This window comes from Hordeum vulgare, chromosome 1H, assembly GCF_904849725.1.
Source record: "Hordeum vulgare subsp. vulgare chromosome 1H, MorexV3_pseudomolecules_assembly, whole genome shotgun sequence".
Lineage (NCBI taxonomy): Eukaryota > Viridiplantae > Streptophyta > Magnoliopsida > Poales > Poaceae > Hordeum > Hordeum vulgare.
In genome coordinates this window covers 189770619-189793352 of record NC_058518.1, presented here as the reverse complement: position 1 = coordinate 189793352, position 22734 = coordinate 189770619, and the positions used below count along the sequence as shown (strand labels likewise).

The window sequence follows — 22734 nt, the reverse complement described above, 5'->3', positions numbered from 1 at the left end:
CGGCGTCGCCACCAGGGGCCCTGCTCCGGGATCTGACTGATCTCCTCCACGGGATCTGATCTCCTCCGCGGGATTCGTCTTCCCTTCCTCTCCTCTCTCGATCTACAGGTATCCCCTCGGTCTCACTCACGTTTGGTTCCCCTTTATCCCAAGACTCATGTGTTCATTCATGTGGTTTGACCGTGACCGTTCCCCATTGGGTTTCCAACTCTGTAGGCCTTGTTCCTCATGCCCAAGACTAAGCACACCGCCCGGAAGAACACTGCTAGCTCATCCGCTCATGCCCCTACTCGCACGGGGTCGGATGACTTCGATGGGCAACGCCGTCCCTTCAAACGGCTCGCCCGGCGTCCTCCTCCTCAACAGCTCCCCTCGTCGTCTGATGGCTCTAACTTCGAGGATGAGCTTGCAGCTGAGGACCGTGCTGAACAGCCCGCCGTTCGGAAGTCTATGCCGAAGCCTGGGACTCGCAGGCCCTCCTATATGCCACCACCTCCTCCTGAACAGCCCGAAGGTGAAGCTCGTCGCATCTCTCTTGAACCTCCTGCTACTTTAGGTCGTGAAGTCAAGAACTTCACCACGGTTGCTAAGTCTTCCTACCTCACTTTCCGCCGCGACGTTGACCAATTCTCTGTTGTACGTGACTCTATGGACTCACGTTTCCACACAAACGTCCAGGCAGACATCTTTACTACGGTCATTGTTCCTAAGGGTCTCTCTCTTCATCACTTTATTGATGTTGAGCATATTCCCACGCACCCGGCGAAATACCCGGGTGCCATTGAGCTCATTGAGTCATCGAGGCTTGCTGCCCCCTTTGCTTTTTGGTGCGATTTTTTAACGCTGCTGCAATTCACCAATTTTATGCCACATGTTTCTTTGGTCCAAACAACACTGTTAGCTGGATAACCTCTGACGTTCACTTCACATCCTCTTATGATACGTTTGTTGCCACACTTGGTTTCCCCAACTCCGGCTTCAAAATCCATAAGAATGATCCTAACCATGCACATAAGCCAATTGAGGCGTGTGGGTATCTCCTCAAACCACTCCATGAACTTGATGCAGACGAACGAATGAAGGATCTTAACCAGGTATCATCTGGCGTTCTCCCTACTTTATCATCTTTCAGTGTCTTATCCGCATCATCTATCCCAAGATGGGTGATAAGGGATCCTGCAGTGGCTACTGTATTGACATCATGTCACATTTGTACGAGCACCCCAAGAGCAAAATTAATGTGCCTCACTTTCTATGGCATGAGATTCGGCTTGCTAGTTTTCAATACAAGCGAGCCTTCCCTCATGCCCCCTTCATCCAGGCTCTTATTAACCATGTTGCTGACTTCACGGTTGCTGTCACTCACACACATCACAAGTGGGTCATTCCCGCTCACATGGTGGATAACTATGCTCCCAAGAAAACCCCATCATCCACCTCCACTCGCCGCACTGCTGCCCAGACAGCAACCCCTTCATCCAGCTCAGCTCCTCTCGGTCGCTTTGCCAAATTCATTGGCAAGGCACATTCTGCTATGATGAAGGCCTTCTCTTTCCAGTGCGGTCAAACCCATGATGCAGTTTCTCGTCTAATCTCCTCCAAGAATGCCCTCAAGGCTCGTCTGAGAGACTCAGGCGCTCTTGATGTGAGTGACGATGAGGCCCTTCCTGATGCTCCTCCTTCTGACTTTGGCTTCCCATCTGGTCCTGAGTGGGCTGATTTTCTTGACGAGGCTGGTGGCAGTGGTTTGCTTGATGATGAGGATGATGCCTGATTAATGATGATATTGATGAGGGTGATATTTGAGTATGTGATAGCATTGTCGGTTTTCCCTTCTTTTTGGTCCTTGATGCCAAAGGGGGAGAACATTATCTTATCTTAGTTTCGATTTTAGTTCCTCTCACACTGTATGGTATGATGTATTATGTTGAACTTAATGATGTGTCATCATGTAACGATACTTATGGATGGTGTGCTATGCCATCACCTATGGATGATGTATTGTTGAACTATCATGTGGTGATGAGATATCACGATATTATCGTTGTGTCATATGATGATGAGTTTTATGCTATCCTATTGATTCATATGATATGCTATGTATTGTTGAACTATTATGGTGTTATATCATGCTATTATCTTCAATGCACACATTAAGGGGGAGCTCCCGCACTTACCTATTTTACTATGCATATAATAAGGGGGAGCTTCATAAGCATCGTAACAAAACTCTCCTAAGCCACACATGTCTATTACTATTTTTGAGAGCTATATGTATGTTGCCACCAACTACCAAAAAGGGGGAGATTGAAAGTGCAGTCATGCCCTTAATCGTGTTTTGGTGTTGCTCACAACACACATATAGATAATTAATCACTAATCCTCTTTTAAGCTATTGTGAATGATCATGTGTTGATAAGGACGAGCTCATGTGCTAACAAGGACAAGATCAAGATAAGCATTCCTGAGCACTACATGCTTGATCCTTGTGGATGTTCACATGGTGGACAAATGAAGATGAATATATAAGCTAGGCTTTCCACATTGTGTATCGGAGAGCTACTTGAAGACTTCATCATGTTTTGCTTTCAACATTGAGCCAAGAAGGAACAACAACATCAAGCTCAAGTGAAAGGGCTAACTCAAAGGCATCAGTCCCTTTGACGTTAGTGGTGCGGAGTGATGATCAGCGAATAAAAGTATACACTCAAGTATGGATCATCGGTACCCCTTTTATAATTCTTGAGTCTTTAGGGATCCCGCACTATTAAGAGGGGATCACAGGTTTTGTGATGAACTTGCTCAAACTAGATATCCACTGTTCTGCTCATACCACATCTCCACTCCTCTGCTGTTATCAGAAAACAGGACTAGTGCCTCGGACATCCGGCCTCCTCCGGACGTCCGACCTGCTTCGGAAATCCGGAATCCTTTACCAGAGAAATCAGAGCCATATAACTCGGACTTCCGGCTCCCTCCGGACGTCCGAGGGTCGGTCGTCCGACCAGCTTCGGAAATCCGGAGCTTTGCACCAGAAGTACTTGAGCCATATAACTCGGACTTCCGGCTCCCTCCGGACGTCCGAGGGCCGGACGTCCGTCCCCTTTCGGAAATCCGGAATCGTGCACTAGAGAAGTTTGAGTCGAATAACTCGGACTTCCGGCCTTCTCCGGATGTCCGGTCCCTGTTCAACCCCATACTGGTTCTAGATATATTTACAGCCCTCGGACGTCCGACCCCTTGTAGACGCCCGGACATCCGTGAACTGCCGGATGTCCGACCCCTGTCTGACTTAAAGTGTCCCCAACGGCTGTTTTACTCTCCCACTATATATACCCCCTCCCACTTCGTGAGAGTGTGCCCAACACAGCTATATCCTCATAAGAACACATTTCTACCCCACATACATTTGCTCACACCAAATCTTAGATCCCAAGAGCATTTGTGAGCCCCTTTGAGAGTTGTTCCAATCAAAAGATAGATCGTCTCCCTCTCCTTCTCTCAACCCAAGCTATTTGAGATTTGAGCAAGTTTTGAGCATTCCCCGTGATCTTGTTACTCTTGGAGGTTGGAGACTCCTAGGCGGTAGGAGTTCTTCGGAGAGGAATCAATCCGTGTGATTATCCCCGGAAAAGTTTGTGAGGGTTTGGAAGCCACCTCAAAGGCTTACCACTAGTGGTTGAGAAATGCCTTCGTGGAGTTATCTCAAAGGGAGAATAGGGTGAGCCTTCTTGGCGTTGGTGTGCCTTCGTGGTAACATCCACCTCTCTAACGGTGACTAGCTTCCCTCCAAGGAAGTGAACATCGGGATACATCTTCATCTCAGTGACCTTGGTTATCCTTAACCCTAACTCCTTACTTGTGGTTTACTTGTGTTACTTGAGCATACATACATTGCATATTGGTTGTGCTCATTATATTGTGTTGGCTATTTCTTGTACAAGATTAATCATTCAAGCATACCCTCTATATCCACACGTTCACACTTGCAGCTTTTGATATATCGTGTGCTATAGTGTGATCTAGTATCTTGTGTCGTTCACCTACTTGTCGTGTGATATAGCTCAAGTAAGTTTGTGTAACTTACTTGTGCTTGTTAGTAACTGTATTGTGTCCATCTTGGTAGATCGTGTTGTTGATACACGTTGTAGTGCCTAGTGCATTTAGGATTTGTGCTTGACAAGTATCCTCTTAGTTTATTTCTGCATTAGGTTTAAGCCAAATCCGAAGAAGTTTTTAAATAGCCTATTCACCCCCCCTCTAGGCGTCATCGAGGTCTTTTCAATCGGGACCGCGATCCTAAGCCATAGGAATCTAGCATGTAAAATGCCACATCACTTTATGGTCTCACGCACGGTTAACCCCACGACTGCCACCTTACCTTAGCCGGGACAATTTGCGTATTTTGACTCATGTATGCAATTGTGTCGCTAGCATTCCAATGACAAAGAACTCGGGTCCACATAACTAGTTATAAACCCAAATGGAACATCCGTACAGAGACATGCATACATAACCCAGCAAAGCAGGTGTCGGTCATCAGCGTGTGTAGACGAGTCTTAGCAAGCTACAAGAACTCCATTACACTGTGAGACATTTCCCCGAAGGGACAAACACAACATCAAAGAAGGATACATGTTAGTCAACAAATGTGTTCGGAGCAATAGCAAGCTACCAAGGCTCGGTGGAATCACGAAGGGGCATTTCTGTGTAAAGAGTACTACTAAAGGCGCACAACTAGGTGTCGAACCCCATACATATCACAGCACATCACACGTACACGTGACGTACCTAATATGCATAGATACAACAATGGCATCAAAACATAACCATACAACATGACAACATTTATTTAGAAGACTCGGAAAAGCCTTGCATAATAAGTTCTACAGATAGGGGTCACATGACCCTACACTCAAGTCATACACACAAAGTCATACAAGCAATGCGGAAGCATTAAAGCTGTCTGAGTACAGACAGATGAAAGGTAAAAGGTATAAAGCCTGACTATCTACAGTTCCCTTTCAAGGGGCCAGGTCATAGCTGGGACACCATCTACTCGTCATCGTCAACATCTAGGTAGAACCCACTAGACGGTTCGTGGGTATCTTCTCCAACAGTTATTAAGAAAACATGAGTACGAAAGTACTCACGAAGACTTTAAATCAGATCTATCTACTCATGCTCATGTATCAACAAGGGGGTTTTGGGGTTTCATGCAGCAAGCCAGCTTTGACTCTTGGCTAACCTGCACTACGACTACAACTATTTTTGAACAAGTTTTGAGAAGTCGTACACGAGTCCACTATCTCCACAACAATACACTACCATGGATCCTTTCTCGTCTCCCTACGAAAATGCCATCCATGGTACTCACACTTTTCCTAATACTTTTATGAGTAGCCATTAAAGTTATCTATGAACAACATATGTTTCCAAGAAGTCCATATCCGAGGATGCGGCTATTCAAATAGAGCATAACCCTAGAGGGGTGTACTTCTTCCCACACGCTCTCGCCACTTATCTCGATGTGCACTTCATGCACCTCGACAACCTTCAAGCGGAATCCCAACGAGGGAGTCGACCACGACCGTTAACCACATAACACCTAGTCCAGGTTTATCGCCTATTTGAGACTAAACCCGAACGGAAGTCCGGCCGAAGTTTCCGCTATGGCCTCAAACGATGTGCACAGGGTTCCCAAGCACACCATCCGGGTGCCACTTGGTACACCGTGACACTGCCTACCGTGTCACATCCCACCTCTAAGGTCAGTGCTATGCACAGCCCCCAGCATATACTACAAACACCAGAAACTACTTGCAACTCCTGGACCGAGTACTAGGCGATTAATAAGCTGAGAGGGTAAATTAAGTATCCCAACGTGTGGTAGTAGCTAGTCTTGGATCACATACACGAAACTCAATTTCTAAGGACGGTTCCAATGAGACAACCTGCCATGTACTCCTACACAGCCTCCCATCGGTACCTTTACCAAATCAGGTTCAACACTTAACCTTTTTTCACCAGAACACATTCATTCACTCGAGTTCATCATCCACATGAAACACACCTGACACAACTCTAAGCATAGCAAGCATAGCAGGGTAAAGCACATCATGGCTCAAGCAACTACCAGGTATGCTAGGTTGCATGGTATAGCTATTTACTGTGACAATGACACGTCATGCAGAGGAATGGGTTTAACTACTGAAGCAAAATCATTTGAAACGATGTGTCCTAATGCAATAAATGAGAGCAGGAGCGAGAACATGGGGTTTTATCGGAATGCTCAAAAGGGATGCTTGCCTTGTGGATCAATGGAGGGATACATTCTTTTAGTTGGATACTCCTGATTATCCTGTGGAGCGGAGCCTGCCGTAATGCAAACAAGTAACAATCAATACACGACAAGTGCAACAATATGACGCATGATCATGACATGACAAGAATATGTTGGATGAGCTAATGCATCTATTAATGAATTGGTTAAAGTTGGTTTGAATTAAAGATTCAAATGCCACTTCAAATAAGGTATTTTCAAATACCCTTTAATTGATTTGACCTGATGAGCACGTATAAATTGTGTATCATGCATGATAATAGCACCAATGGATTCCTTGTATTTTTTGATAATTTTTCACATATAAATTATTTCAATCTGAGTTACAGATTGTTTTCTATGATTTTTAGAAGTTTTTATCTATTTTTGGAATTATTTTTAAACCAGAAAAGGATTACTGTGTCAGCATTGCATCGGCATGAGGTCACCTGGTCAAGCTGCAAGTCAAATGGGGTTCACTCGTCATTGACTCACAGCTGGCTACGGTCTAGGGCAGATGGGACCCTGCTGTCATTGACTCAGGGTCAAATTCCGCGTTGACCCTGGCTTTGACCCGAGTCAGGGCCCATTGTTAGTGGTTGTTAGCCACCCTAAGCACTAGGATTAGTCCCTAATCTACTAGACAGACCGATCCCCAGTGGAGAGTCACCGGCGGCGACCAAAGTGGTGGCGGCGCGTCACCGAAATCTTGTTGTCGGTCGTTGATGGGCACACGAAGACCACCGAAAGGACGCCCGCACTCGACCTCATCTAGCTACGGAGTCTGCTGGCGGCAGGGGCGCCGGAATCATTGCCGACGTCGAGCTTTGGGGCTGCCAGAACTCGGGCGAGCTCGGGGTCGAGGCTACAAAGGGAGAAACCCCCAAACGAGACCACCTACACGCTCTACGCGAGCACCTCAGTCTAATGGAGCAACTGGCCCTACGGGAGAGACACTGAAATCTCACCAGCGTCAAGGTCCCGGACGGAGCTTTTCGGACTCCAATGGTAACGATGGCTACAGCGCGTTAACGGCCACGGAGAAATTGGGAATGGGTTTGTGGGCTCAGAGCAGAGCTAAAGCCGTCGGAGGTGAGGTCAGGGAGGCACCGGAGACGGTGAATCGTTAGCGACGGCGGCCGAAGCAGAGGAGGAAGAAGGGTCGTCGATCCAGAGGCTCCGGGGTCGATTCCCTTGACGGAGAGGACGAGAGCGTCTAGGCAGAGCTCCTGAGCTGCTCAGAAGTGAGAGGGAGGCGAAGCTACGGCGGCAAGCTTGCGGGTGCGGCGGCCATGGCGGAGCAGAGGCGAGGGGGGAGAAGAGAGGGCGTGTCTGAGGCTTGGGATGGATCGAGACGAAGTCGAGGGAGCATATCCCCCTCGCCACCTCGACGAGCAGGCACACAGCTGCGTGCCGGAGGTACAGCAGGTGGCGGCCACCTCCTCCCGTGCGAGTCGGCATGAGGAAGACGACAGGGGAGGCTCGGTGGGTTGGGCCACTAAGCGACAGGTAAGGCTTCTCCCTTATCTTTTTTTATTTTTGTTCTGTTATCTAATTTTGACTTTTGTTAATTATTTTATTTGACCAAAACCTTAGCTCAAAAATAGCTGCAACATTTTATAACATGTAGTTTGAATATTTTCACACTGCCACCAAATTTTCAACAATTTTGGAGCAACTAAATATTATAGTGCATTAAGTGATATTTTCAAGGGCTTTATTGAATTAAAGTAAATGCCAATATTATTTGTAAAATAAGTTGCATCCCTGAAACATTGTTGCCAATATTTATCAGAAAGGATGAACATTGTTTAAGGTCATTTTGGGTTCATTTGAAATCACACCTTTTTGAATTTGTTTTATTTGGGTGAGGTGCTAGGGTTATTAATCCCCATTTCAAGTTTAAAATTTTAAACGTGATGCACTCACTAGCTAGGCACAAAGCACAAAAGAACATAGGGATGCGACAACTGCACATCTAGGTACACTACAAGAGGCATTCATATTGGAGTCATGTTGCTTCATAGTTCATCATATTGAGTTGTCAATGAGTTGTAAGTAAATATAAGTGTGATGATCATCATTATTAGAGCATTGTCCCGGTGAGGAAATAAAAATGGGGTAGGCCAAATGAGCCCTCCATAATAAAACATGAATGGAAGAAAAAGAGAGAAGGGACTTTGCTACTATCCTTTACCACACTTGTGCCTCAAAGTGGCACCTTCTTATTCATATTGAGAGTCTCATGTTATATCATTCATATGATAGTGGGAATCACTTCTTATAAACTTGTCTTGTATATTCCAACAACGGGCTTCCTCAAATGCCCGAAGTCTTCATGAGCAAGCAAGTTGGATGCACACCCCACTTAGCTTCAGTGGAGCTTTCATAAACGTATAGCTCTTGTGCATCATTTGCATGGCAATCCCTACTCCTCGCATCAATATCTGTCGACGGGCATCTCCATAGCTCGGTGGTACGCCTAGTTGATGTGAGACTATCTTCTCCACTTTTACCCCTTTGAAACCTACCACCATATTCTATTCCATATTTATGTTATGTCCAATGGTTCATGCTCATGTATTACTCGAAGAATAAAAAATCGATGCATATTGAAAAAGTACGATCCAATTACCTGACTTGGACACCGTGGTGCTTGATATTTGTATTAATATGGTGAAGATGGAGCCATGCCTTGCTAATATAATAAAGTTGGATGGGGGGTTAAACAATCTTTGAGGATCGTATACTTTGAAAAAATTAATAATTTGTTGCTTATTCCTATAAGTATTGTTGTGTTAGTATGTGTTAATTCATCGTTTCTCAATGAGCATACATGCATAAGATTACATCATGGATGGCATGTCACATCAAAAAATTTGTGTTTATCATTTACCTACTCGAGGACAAGAAGGAATTAAGCTTGGAGATGATTGATACGTCTCCAACGTATCTATAATTTTGTATTGTTCCATGTTGATATATTATCATTCTAGGAGGGGTATGTATTTACCAATTTATATTATTTTTAGCAGTAACCTATTAACCCAGTGCCCAGTGCCACTAGTTGTCTTCTGCGTGTTTTTCACTTTTCATGTTTTCCATACCAAACGAAGTCTAATTGCCCTGATGGCTTGTGCCTCCCTCGTAGCCCTCTCGACTCCGTTCTCTAGACATAAATATTCTCATCTACCCTAAAAACACCACAAGGAGTCCCAAAACACTTCTTGCGCCACCGCAAGTCTCTGCACCCTGCTGGAGGGGGATCAATCATGGAGGGCCTCTACATCAACCTTGCTATCCTCATGATGATGTGTGAGTAGTTCACCACGAACCTATGGGTCCATGGCCGTACCTAGATGGCAATCTCTCTCTCCCTATCTCTCTCTTGATCTTGATCTTGATCTTCAATACAATGATCATCGCATCTTTGCTTTGATCCACATGACGTAATTCAGTTTTATGCGATGTGTTTGTTGGGATCTGATGAATTGTGGGTTTATGTTCAGATTATTCATGATAAATATTTGAGTCTTCTCTCAAATCTTATATGATTCTTATGTGCATGATTATGATAGCTTCGTAATTCTCTCTAATCTATTGAAATAGTTTGGGCAACTAGACTGATATTTCTTCAGTGAGAGAGGTGTATTGTAGTAGGTTTAGCCTAGATAATTTCTATATCCCAGTGACAGAAGGGGACAAGATGTGTCTTTGTGTTGCTGCTACTAAGGACACAACGATGGGGTTTATTCATATTGCTTGAGTTTACCTTGACTACATCATGTCATCTTACTCCATGCATTACTTCGCTCGTCATGAATTTAATACGTAGAGAGCAAGCATAGAAGCACTCTTGAAGTAAAGTAATAGTAATAGTTGCAGGCGGGAGTCGACCTATTTCTTTATAGATGTGATGCCTAAATACACATGATCAATGCCGTGAATATCGCATAACTATCCACTTTTCTATCAATTGCCCAACATTAATTTGTTTACCCACCGTATGCTATTTTTCATGAAAGATGCCACTAGGGAATGCTATGGACCCCGGGTCTATTCACAACAAATTGATAAAACCTTCAATACATTGCTGCCATTTATTTGTTTTCTTTGTATTTTGCAATTCACAATTATCTACAACTATCTACACACATCACTTGCTTGCAAATAACAAGACCAAGGGGATTGACAACCCTCTTGCCCGCGTTGGGTGCAAGTTGTTTGTTCTTTTGTGTGCAGCCGTTGAAGACGATTGTGGTTGATATTCCTATTGGTTCGATAAAACTTGGTTTTATAACTGAGGAAAATACTTACCCACATTGTGTTGCAATAACCCGTTCCTCTTCACGGAAACCCAACGTAGACCACAAGTATCACCTACCCCCCCCCCCTAGGCACACCCTTAGTGCTTGTGTCCACCCCGTGCAGCGGCTAGACTCCTCCGGAAGCTTTGTGGGTCCAAAATCTTGCAGAAAATATAACCAAAAAGCTTCATTGTGTTTGGACTCTGTTTGGTATTGACTTTCAGCAAAAATCAAAAACATGCAAAAAACCAGGAACTGGCACTGTGCACTGGGTTACTAGGTTAGTTCCCAAAAATGATATAAAATAGCATATTATTGCATATAAAGTATCCAAGATTGATAATATAATAGCATGGAACAATAAAAGTTATCTATACGTTGGAGACTTATCATCTCCTTGTCATACTACGAGCCCACCGAGGTGGCTTTGCTAGGATTGCGTGGCATAGCGTCGGGGCGGTGTTATGGGGAATTTGGACCATTCGAAACAAGTTCACTATCGAGCATCGACTCCCATCTCACCCTCCTGATGTTATTTCCAAATGTCATATTTTTCTTCAGTCTTGGATGCCATTAGGGAAACGGCGTGACGATGCCATCATGCTTGAAGCCATGGAGCATATCACCAGCACTCATATTCTAGCACGCGAAGATGCTTCTACCTCGTGATTAGTTGGTTTGGAGCATGCATGCTCCATGTCGATTGTGGGCATGTGTGCCCTTACTACTTGACTATCTCTTTTTCATGTGGTATGTAAAGAACCTTATGTGGTGTGTTCGTGAACCTTTGTGTATGCTGCCTTCGTAGGCTTTATTAGTTTAAAGCCAAACGCTTCTTATGTCTTCGTTCTAAAAAAATGATGTTAACGGGAGTCTTTTGGTTTTTCAGTTTGTAAAATAGTTCATCTCTTAAATGAAAAATCCTATTGGAAAACCGTTTTCACCATTAATCTGTTGCGACGAGATCTTTGAAACTAGATCTTGTATCGATATGTTTCGACGACTCTTTTTTGTTTGAAGTTGTCATGTGTATTGCACATAAATTGTCATTAGTCTATAGTGAAGTTGTCATGATAAGTTTCAACTACTTTTTCTTCTACGTTTAAAATTTTCAACATACTATAAAAAGGGAATTAAGAAACTAAACTTGTCATGGTGAATCTTACATTCTTAAGAAGTTGGTTCTAATTCTCTCAACATGCAAGGTGTCCACCTCATTGTTTCACTAAGCAATGCATTTAAGTCATGCACACATGCCAACTCAACAATCATGCCATATCAGCATCAATCCACGTCATCAATCATCCACCAGTCATTCCGTTTGCAGTAGTCAATCGACATCACCTTTCTTCATCTTCTTTAGTCTCTCTTCTTTAGGGCTTTCATCCATACAGGTGGGAAAGTCCATTCAGTTCCTTGCCGCTTCAGTTTCCCTCCTTCCACCGCTGAAGGTGTGGACTCGATCCAGTTCCTTGCCCATGAGGCCTCCTTTAAGAGAAATCACCTACTCCCACCGCCTACCAAGCCTTCGCAGGTTGTCGCCGTTAGAGACTCGTGCGCTGACCGGTTGATGTTGGCCCCCTATGATTGCGACCAGCGGGGGCTATGCTAGCCCAAACCATACGCCCTCGCGTCGACCTGACCTCCCGACGAACCATGTGTTCTATTGCGACTCCTCCTTAAACCTCACATGCACTAGGGTCCACGGGTGGGAGCTCTCCTTACTCTTTTTCCAAGCGGGACTAGCTGGGAAGGGGGAACGCACCGGCCCCCACGCGTAGTTTGGCGGTGTTGATCAGTTAATTGAGCCATGTTGATGCGTAGCATGGGCGATCTCAATCAAAATAGCGCCTCTATCCCCAAGGTAGGAGCAGGAAGATTAGGCCCCTCTCGTCGTTTATGTTGTTCATCTATTTGGATCTCCATAGCGTCATTTTATCTCTTCACGTCCCTTTTCTTCAGTTTTTGTGTGTGTGTGTGTGGGGGGGGGGGGGGGGGGGGGGCTTTCTTGAGCTCACGAGATGCATCTCTTTTTTTGCATGGCCACACCTTGAAGAGATGCATTTGTGTTACGCATGCATGCCTCATATGTATTATGTATGCACGTTCTTTTTTCACTTTTTTAGCAACTGATATGAGGCCCGTGGCTTCTACAAAAAAGGTATGAGCCTCTTGGTCATGTAGAAATTCTAGATTGTATGGGTGTGTTGCTAATATATTTGTATATATTTTGTGTTTTCTCTTTTGAAGGACTAAGGACAAATTGTTTTGAAAATAATTCTGAAGGACAAGTAACTCAAAAAAGCCTTCCTGTTAGTGGTTTCTATCGTGCTTAGTGCTAGGTCAGACTTGTGGACTTTTGTGCTGGGACTTTCTCTGACTTTGATTTCAGTAAAATATTGGGTTTGGACCGGGCTTGGGTGCGTTTTAAGTGAAATTATCATCAATCTATATATTTGCATCTACAATGCACTTATTTTCTTACTTTTCATATCATACCGTCAAAGGTTTTAAGTGAAATTATCATCAATCTATTCATTTTTGCATCCCTCCATTCCATTATATAAGATGTATATTTTTTGGCACGGTGATCAAGGCACATAATTATAAAGGTATTAGGACAAAATTATTGTTGATTAGTGGCAAGTAAATCAATGAACCTAGGAAAATAAGAGATACACGCAACCGAGAGAGGGGTAGTTTCTTTTTTTGATACAATTAGAGATACATGCAATCGTGAGATACTTTCTTAATTCTGAAGAGCTAATAAGGACATTACAAGGATTTGCAAGAAATGCATCTTATATTGTGGGATTTTATCAAAAAAACAAATACACCTTATATAAAGGAATGGAGGGAGTAATATTCTGACTTTTCATATCATACCATCAAAGGTTCAAACAAACATACCTTTATATTTATTTTCATTTTTACTATTTTTTTCTTCCATAATACTCCTCCTATATAGGCTACAAACTTCCACAGCAACCCGTAGGGATGTTATCTAGTTATTAACAATTGCCATGATCCATAAAATAATTTTGACATGGTTCATTATTAAAAAAAATTGATGTCAATTATTTTAAAAATGCATGATCAATGACTCAAATTTGTCATGAATCATAAACTAAACTTGTCATGGTGAATTACTTAAATTTGATATGATATATGGACTAAATTTGCCATGTTTACAAAAAAATAGTTTCCATGATAAAAAAAAACACAATTACCATGATAAAAAATACTAAATTTGTCATGATCTATAAACTAAAATTGTGATGATCTATAAATTAAATTTATCATGATGAATTACTAAAAATTACCATGATCATGAATTGAATTTATCATGGTTAATTACTAAAAATTGCCATGATAAATTAATAAAATTTACCGTGAAAAATAGTTGAAACAACGCTAGCTTTAAATCAATGATAATTTCAATGTAAACATTATGGTAACCTTTGGCACAAAAAATCATAAAAACATATTAATATGAAATCTAATTTTAAAGGTCTCGTCGATACAGATTTAATGATGAAAACGGATTTTTAATCTAAATTTTTTAAGAGATAAAATAATTTAAAGTCCAAAAGACAAAAAAAAACAAAAAAAATATTGTTGATACCAATTTGATGTGATAAGATAGACAATTATGGAGTGTTTGGACCATGTTGCTTCTTGCCACACGTGTAACATCTATCATTTTGGAAAATCTTATGGCAGGTAAGATTCATGCTTTGAAATTGTATAGGCCATGCACAATGAGACCCAGCCTCATAGGATTTTTCCCCGGAATACTACATTTATTTCTTAATTAGTAAAGTGTTGACGTTTTTAAAAAAAGAGTCAAGACTAGCACTGCTATCTGCTGATTATACAGTAATTGCCTTCTTGGTATACACAAAAATCGGGACATGGAAAAGGTAAGACCTGCACTATAGAGAAAGGCTTCTGATATCACGCTGCTGATCAGCAATCCCTTTCGCTAACCGCGAGGGCAGTGGAAGCAACTCAGCTGGAGCTCCCGTGGAGGGTGCGCTTGTAAATTTTGGGTTAAACCACCTTCTTAATGTGAGGCCGTTGATCCTCATCCTCCCGTGAGACTCCTCGCCTTGATATTTAATTCCTAATCTTCTCAGCAGGGAGCCGACTGCTTGACCAACTCTGTATGTCACAATCCAAATCATTCTCTTCAAATTTATTGGATAAGTGCAAGGCACAAAAGAGAAATTCTATTTGACTCAGTAGATTATAACATAAGTAAACTAGATGTTAACACAGTAGCTTTTCAAGCAAATGAAATCATCAGAGCTGAGACTAACTTAATTATTAAACAAAAAGTTCTGAATATATATAGGACAGGTATTCAAGAAATCAAATGTGATTTTCACCTTCCAGCAAGTTTAAGTGTTTTCTCCCTTTCATCAAGATCAACTTGTTTCTTTTCTGTCGGTAATAGAATTGTAACATTTGGTAACCTTGCACCTGCATGACATAATGTTTAATTAGAACTAAAGTTGCAGGATGTGAATTACTCCCTCCGTCCCAAAATAACTGTCTTAAGCTTAGTATAATTTTGTATTAGAGCTAGTACAAAGTCAAGACAGTTATTTTGGGACGGAGGGAGTACAATATAACTTTTTTAAGTTTTCTTATATTTACACATGGAAATCACACAACTATTTGGTACAGTAGTTACTTGGAGGGTTCCTCCTAAAACTCAAAACTGGTGATTACTACAAAGTTTCTCAATAAGTTGGAAGTTCCTTATAATTCTGATTCAGCAGAAGTCGTCTAAGCCGCAACAAGTCGGAACCAGACAAAAAGATTGAGATAAGTTCGACTATCTCAGAATAAATTTCTTAGTTTACCAATTAATTTTGTGTACAACAATTTCAGATTCTACATATCTGCTTTGGCCGATTTAACAAAAAATATTCGAAATATAATGTGTATTTATTATTCTTCAAACAGGTCTACAACAAATTTATTGTAGACAAGGTAAATGATTTTACGCATCAAAGAATACTTTCGGATTCACCTGCAGCTAGTCGATGCTTCAAAGACTTCAATGTCGTTAAAAGAGAAACCTGAAAAAAGTGAAGTATAAGTATGTACTATATATTATATAGGTAAAATATCCTTGGCACCTAGGTGCCTGGGCACCCGGAGCGCCAGCCGTTGGATCAATCCATGATCCATCCAATTCGTATTGGGTTGTTGGTTTCTATAACCCATTGGGCAAGCTTCTCCATGCCACAATTTTCATGCCTCAATAATATCTAGGTCCCCTAAAAACCTTCCAAATTATTGTTGCATGTGCATGCCTCAATAATATCTAGGTCCCCTAAAAAAAATCTAGGTCGCGGAACTTGCTTCTTTGGTTTTGGTCTTGTTTATTTCCGCCCCCCCCCCCCCTCCCCCTCCCGCGTCGCCCTCCCCACGGACGACCTGGGAGGCGATGCAACCCTCGAGCCCTCCCTCCCCTCCTCCCCTTCCCCTTTTGCCGCCGGTGCTCCATGCCGGGCAAAGCCCTGGCGTATCCGACGGCGGCAGGACTTCGCTCCAAGCGGCCTTCCCCCTCGAGCATGGGGCTCGACGAGGCTGACAGAGTTGTGCTTCTTCGGGCCTAGGATTTCGCGACGGCGGCCCCAGATCCGGAGGGTCGGGTCTCTGGATCTGGCATGGCGAGCACGCGGGCGACGCGGCGCAACCCTTTGAGGGCGTGGCTGCGGTTGCTTGGCTGTGCCCCGGCGGATCCGGGTGGCGGAGGCTGCGGGCCAGCACGACGGCGGCCATGGTCAGCGGCAGCAAGGTGCAGGTGGCAGGTCCCCACGACGGCGCCACTAGCCCTGCTCGACGCGCCCCCCTGCGGTGACTGGCGTTGTTTGGCAACCACCCGGCGGCTGCTGCACTATGCTGGCCGGTGCTTCCCTACATCGACGATGATGATACGTGGTTTCCCTCTCGGTGCTGGTGGTCCTCTCCGGCGATCTGCTCCCCCATCTCCTGTCAGCTCTGCTTCGGCGGTATTTGGGGTTCTGGTCTTGGGCCGGGGCGAAATCCTTACACGGCGATGGCCTGTGCTGACAACGGCGACGCCTGAGGGTGTCGTTACCTCCATGGGGGCGCTGTCATGGCCCGGACTAGACCCTCTCCTCAAGCACCGGGGGAAATCATTGGTCCTTCACTGGACAAGGCAGCGGCGGCGTCTTATCGCCGTTCCCTTCTTGAAGGCGCTGCTTGGGTCGCACTTGGAGTCCCCGACGCTGCAGCTGGAGATGGTGGCCTCCCCGGTCTTTCCGCCGAGGCTTGCTGGTATTATGATGTTGTGATGAGGGCTGCAGCATAGAGCGTGGGCGTCCACGACGCAATGTACGCTGGAGCCGGCATGTCCAAGACGATGGCTTCGCTAGTTCTGGTTGGGTCCTGCCATCCACCTGCCGTCTCCTATGCACATATGGGTGGAAGGTACGTTGGCCCGGACAGCCCTAGAGATGCGGTCTTCTTCGGAGGCGCCTGGCAACGGCTGTGACACGGCCTTCAGGCTCTGAGTCTAGCTACCTCGCCATTCATGGTTGGAGGCTGGACAAGGCAAGACCTTTCGTCGTTGCGGTCTGTAGTTGGTAGCACCTCCTCACCTGCTCGTTTGGTGATGATGTGTGTGCGTGCGTCCCTCCTCCTGGGAGATTATACCTGCACTGTTGTTCTCTCCCTGTTCAATGAAATGAAACGCAAGCATTTTCTTGAAAAAAAAGATCGCTCCCAGCTTCTTGGAGATGCTGCGGTGCAAAAGCATCTCGGTTGCCTGGTGCTTCAGGATAGCAGGTGGGTTCTGTTCGAGTACGTGATGGGCCTGGGCCCGTTAGTCTTAGGGTTTGCTTAGGGGTCAAGTAAGCCTTACTTGGGAGTCAAGTAAACCTCTCTATATATGGAGAGGAGATGTATCAATCTAATCAGGCAAGATTAAGAAGGAAAACCCTTTTCCCTCTTGCCCGGCCGTGGGAACGGCTCACTCACGCCCTCGCAGCTCTCCCTCTCCCGCTCAAACCCTAGCAACCATAACATCTGGTATCAGATTTCTCAGGCTCGATCATGTTCACCCCGTCGCCGCCGCTTCCTATCGCCCTCACCCCGGAGGAGATCGTCGGAGCAATCCGCGATCTCACCACCGCCGTCCAAGGGATCTACCTCTTCCTGGCCGGTCCCTACGGACCGCCGCCGACCGCGCCATCAGTCGCCGCCTACGGACCGGCGTGGCTGCCGTGGCCGCCGCCGCACCAGGCGGCCTCCGCCGCGATCGCCAGGTCGCGACAGCTGACGCTGCTGCTGTCGTCGCCGTCACTCGACGCCAGGCCTCCGCTGCCGCTCCCCGTCTCCGGGCCGATCTATACGGCGGCCTGGGCGCCACCGCACATCCAGTCGCCACCGGCGCCACCCCAACAGTACGGCGGGCCCTCCCGCTTCGCCGGTCCCGACGGTGCGCCATTCCACAGGGGGTCCTCCATGGTCACAGCACCGGCGCCGACCCCCGCAAGGCCGCCGCCGCCGCCCTCGGCTGCAACCACGGCGCCGGTCATCACGTTCCAGCATGGGATGCCCTACGACGGGACTGCGACGACCTCGTTCCCAGCAGCGCCACCGCCGTCCCAGGACAATCCCATCCAACAGATCAAGTTCCAGCCGTCGCCGGCACTGCTTCCGACTTGGATCGCTACCCACCACGTGTCGACGGCGGTGAGGCTGCAGGCTGCTGCGCGCGGCCTCCTAGCGCGTCGGCATGTGCGGGAGATGCGTGATTTGCAACTGCAGCTCCTCCAAGTTGCGCTTCGCGGTGCAACGGACCTCGATCTCGTCCGCTGCGTGGGGGATCTCGGGCATGCGATTTCCCCCATGGGCGGCAGGCATGCTGTTTTTCCCACGGGCGACGACCTCCAAGTCTACGACATCGATAGTCAGCCGGCGGGGAGAAGACATGGTGTCACCGACAGGAGCGCACCGCGTAGCACCACTGCATTCCGCCGCCGGCCGCCGCGAGGGCTCCCTTGGTCCCGATGGCGTCCTTGGGATCCAGGGGGCTGCAAACGCACAAGTTCGGCGCGCGGAGGATTCTCGCCTTAACGTTCGGAGTCAAAAATAAAGAGTCGGAGTCTCATTCGGGTTAGCTTATTTCAGGTCAATACAATAGGCCGAGATGTAAAAGGCTTGTTTTTTAGGTGTTATGGTTGTGTGGGGTCGAATCGTTGTTAGGTTGCAGCTCGAGGACGAGCTGCATGTCCAGGTGGGGTGTAATGCTACAGTACGTGATGGGCCTGGGCCCGTTAGTCTTAGGGTTTGCTTAGGGATCAAGTAAGCCTTACTTGGGAGTCAAGTAAACCTCTCTATATATGGAGAGGAGATGTATCAATCTAATCAGGCAAGATTAAGAAGGAAAACCCTTTTCCCTCTTGCCCGGCTGTGGGAAAGGACCCCCACGGCCGGCTCTCTCACGCCCTCGCAGCTCTCTCTCTCCCGCTCAAACCCTAGCAACCATAACAGGTTCACCCACACAGGAGCATTTGCATGGCTAATCACGAGTTTATCCATCTTTGGATGTTGACTCGGATATACCCCTTTCGCCTCAGGCCAAGGACGCGGTCACTTGGCGATGTACAGCAGATGACGCATACACGGCTAGCTCCGCATACACCATCCAGTTTCAGGGCCTACTTGTTTTCCTACTTGTTTTCTCTGGTCCCGATATATTCGGAGCCATCTGTAAGGCTGTCGGAGGACAAATGCAGGGTTTTTTGTGGCTTCATGCCAGGAGGCGAATTCTCACCATGGACAGGCTGTCGGCAAGGGGTTGGCTTTGCAGCATCCTTTGTCCACTTTGCAGCAATGCCGCCGAGACGACTGATCACTGCTAGATCGGCAACGGATGGCATGATTGTGCACATGGCGTGGCACCTCTGGGGTGAGCGCAATAGGCGTGTCTTTGATAAGAAGTATAGCACCATACTGCCATACTCTACAATAAGTATAGCACCGTACTGCCATACAATTCAAAGTATATATACTTCATAGCCGTACTGCCATACTCCATACTACTACCTTCTTTATAAGAAAATATAAATAGTAGTATATATTCTCCATACTGGTGAGATACATGGACACATCCATAGATCAATGATTGCTACCCCCCTATGATGCATGTATGACATCACATATGCAGCACATACGTATATATTTATATTTGTTGTATAAACATACTCCATGCATACGACGTTGTCCATAATTTTTGCAAAAATAAAGTCTATAAAGTTACACCATCCCAGAAAAATCTGTACATTCTACACTCATGCCTAGAAAAAATGATTATACTACGGCTTCCAAATCAACTACGTGCACTTAATATTTATGGTTATTTCTGCCACAAGCACTAAGTCTAATAATTTAATTGTACTCCACATACCACAGTGAAGAAGTATACAACCTACTCCTTGATCAACCAGGGTTATACATTCGTACAACTTATTCCAGTAATATATACATACTCCGCACTCACGATACACCATTTTCCAATAATAGACCAAATACCACCAGTAAGATACACAAACGTATGAATGAATATTGACATACCACATTACAACAGGTTAACACAAGTATGTTTGTGACATGTTTGGATGCATTACGTAAATGCAGATTTAATTCTCGTAGTTGATCCCATTAAAAATCAAACTATAGCTACAAAATATTCAAAAAATGCATGGTATAATACGACATGAAACTCATATGGAATATATTCAGCACAGGTGTCTTTAGGCATCTCGTATTACAGTTTTGAGTAGCTGGTATTGCGATTTTCAAAGACAAATGAAATTTATGAACGTGTTCTCATAGCCTTGAACAGAAAAAACAAAAAGTAAAAAATGAATGACGATCCTTTTAAAACAGTGGCTGTGTGCACCAATTGATGCAAAGGCTGGGGGTTCTTACCCTCTTTTCAAAAGAAAAATCTTCTATAAGAAAAAGAACTTGGGGAATGTATGGAGGAGTCTAGAACAAATGTGAACTGCCTGTGCTGCGAGGTTATTGCATACTATGCATTATAAATCATATACAAACAGAAATTATAATTCTTTTAGAAGAAAAGGTTGTATAATTTAGGTATGAAGGATTGTAGTACAAAGCCACGTGTGTCACATACTCACATGCATTGCAGGTAGTATATATCATACCGGAGGGTATGAGTATGTACGCTTAGCATGTACTCCAGTATATAATACGGAGTAATATTTTGGGAGTATATATACCACCTTTTAGATAGTATGTAGCATTTTTTACTATCCTCTTTTTAATGTACAAACATGAAGTTCTTCTAGAACATATTGAAAAAACATGATCTAACTTGCAATTTTTTCATATAGCTCACTTTGGAAAATCTAAGATATAGTATAGAAACATACTCAAAATGATAAAGTAGTATATATACTATTAGATGGTAGTACGAGACTGGGGCACCTAGACCAACAACCATTAGGTTTGCTTTAAAATTTGTACTACAAAATGCAGTTTCAAAGAAACATTCCACTGCATAACCGGTCATTAAGTGCATTTTGTTAGAAAGTATTAGTAGTAGTCTAGGAGTCCTTATTAGTCTATTAGTATTAGTCTAGGAGTCCTTATTAGTCTACGTTTACTTTCCTTGCACCTAAGTCATGTGTAATATATATATATGCCCCTTGGGCAATACAGATAAGTTGCTTTCCTAACACGGTATTAGAGCCTAGGTTTAGGTCTCCGGACGCCGCAACTCGTCCTCACGATCCAAAAAAAAAATCTTCCTCTCGATCGATCTGTTCTGGGTCGATCTCGTCTTCTCCCGTCGTTCCCAAGCTGTGGGCACCTACCGATCGTGCCCTCACCTGCCCGCTCGCTGGCTCCAGATCTTGCGGAGGGAGACGGCCGGCGCCAACAATCCCGCTCCTTCCCCGGCGACACGCAAGGCGCCGCCAGGATCCACGCCGCGCCGTGTCGTGCTGTCCGAGGGACTCGAATCCGCGCCGCCACCACGGGACCAGCCGTACGCCGCCGCCGTCCGCGTCAGATCGCACCACGAGACCAGCCGCCGCAGCACTTCAGATCGATCGGTCGCAAGACTCCTGATCAAGCCGCCGCAGCACTTCTCCGTGCCAGATCGAGCCTGCTGCAGGATTCACTGGCTCTGGATCGATGGTCTCTAGTTCCCTGGATCCCGTCCCTGATCAAGCCGCCACAGCACTTCTCCGTGCCAGATCCGCTCGGCCTGGTCCACTGCTCTGGATCGGTGGCCTCTAGTTCCTTGGATCCCGTCTAAGTTGCCTGCTTCCTGCTGCCGCCTCCAGCCGCTTCTCTGATGCTGCTTCCTGCATGCTCTGTTCCCGCTGCACCCCATGTTGTCTGCTGGTGCTAGCTGCTACTCGCTACCACATGATGTTGCCTGCTGCTACGTGGTGTTGCATGTTGCTAGCTGCTTACGTGCTGCTACTGCTAGCTACTTTCTGCTGCTACTTCGCAGCTTAGCTTAAAAAAAAAGTACAATGTCTTCTGCATACACGATGGATTTTGCATCTTTGTGTCGTGTATGCTTCCTAGCTTTTAGCTTCCTTGTTTTCCGCTGCGTCCACCAAATCCGTTGATATTTTGTGTTTTCTCATGCCATGCGAGTCCACGATACCTTAGTCCGTCAGCCTTTCTCCGGTCCTGATCCTTTCTATGCAACTTTTGTGGCCTACTTATCCTTGTTGTTTTTTATAGGATTTTCTAGACTTCTTTTGCATTGTCGATCTACGTCCATCGTGCCTTATCCGCCGAGCTTCTTTCGCCGACGGTTGTCGTGGACTATGATTTTCTGCACAATGCTTTATTCTCTTGATGTGCCATCTTCTTTTGACAACCCATCTTCTCTTGATACTTATCTTGTATCTTCAAGTGATGCGGTGTCTTCCTCTCATGTGCCATCTCTTCGTTCTCTCCTTCGGCGACTCGACAAGTTTTGAAAACTCTTCATGCTACACCGACACTCTCAAGAAGCGGATTTGGATTATCATTTTTTTTAGTATTAAGGAAGTTAGCCGAGCCTAG

General features: G+C 45.3%; 1 protein-coding gene and 2 pseudogenes across 1 annotated transcript in view; 1 reads left to right on the top strand and 2 right to left on the bottom strand.

The window, feature by feature from the left end:
- Positions 1–14411: 14411 nt before the first annotated feature.
- Positions 14412–22734, bottom strand: part of LOC123428443 (pentatricopeptide repeat-containing protein MRL1, chloroplastic) — a 43642-nt gene continuing 35319 nt past the window's right edge. Inside the window, exons 17-19 of the mRNA XM_045112658.1 lie at positions 15671–15719; positions 15021–15114; positions 14412–14793 (exon numbers count right to left, since the gene is read on the bottom strand). Coding sequence (XP_044968593.1) covers positions 14565–14793; positions 15021–15114; positions 15671–15719 — 372 coding nt within the window. The 3' untranslated portion in view covers positions 14412–14564. The remainder of the gene's footprint in view (positions 14794–15020; positions 15115–15670; positions 15720–22734) is intronic.
- LOC123428460 lies at positions 15988–16753 on the bottom strand (annotated as a pseudogene).
- Positions 16766–17891, top strand: LOC123428469 (annotated as a pseudogene).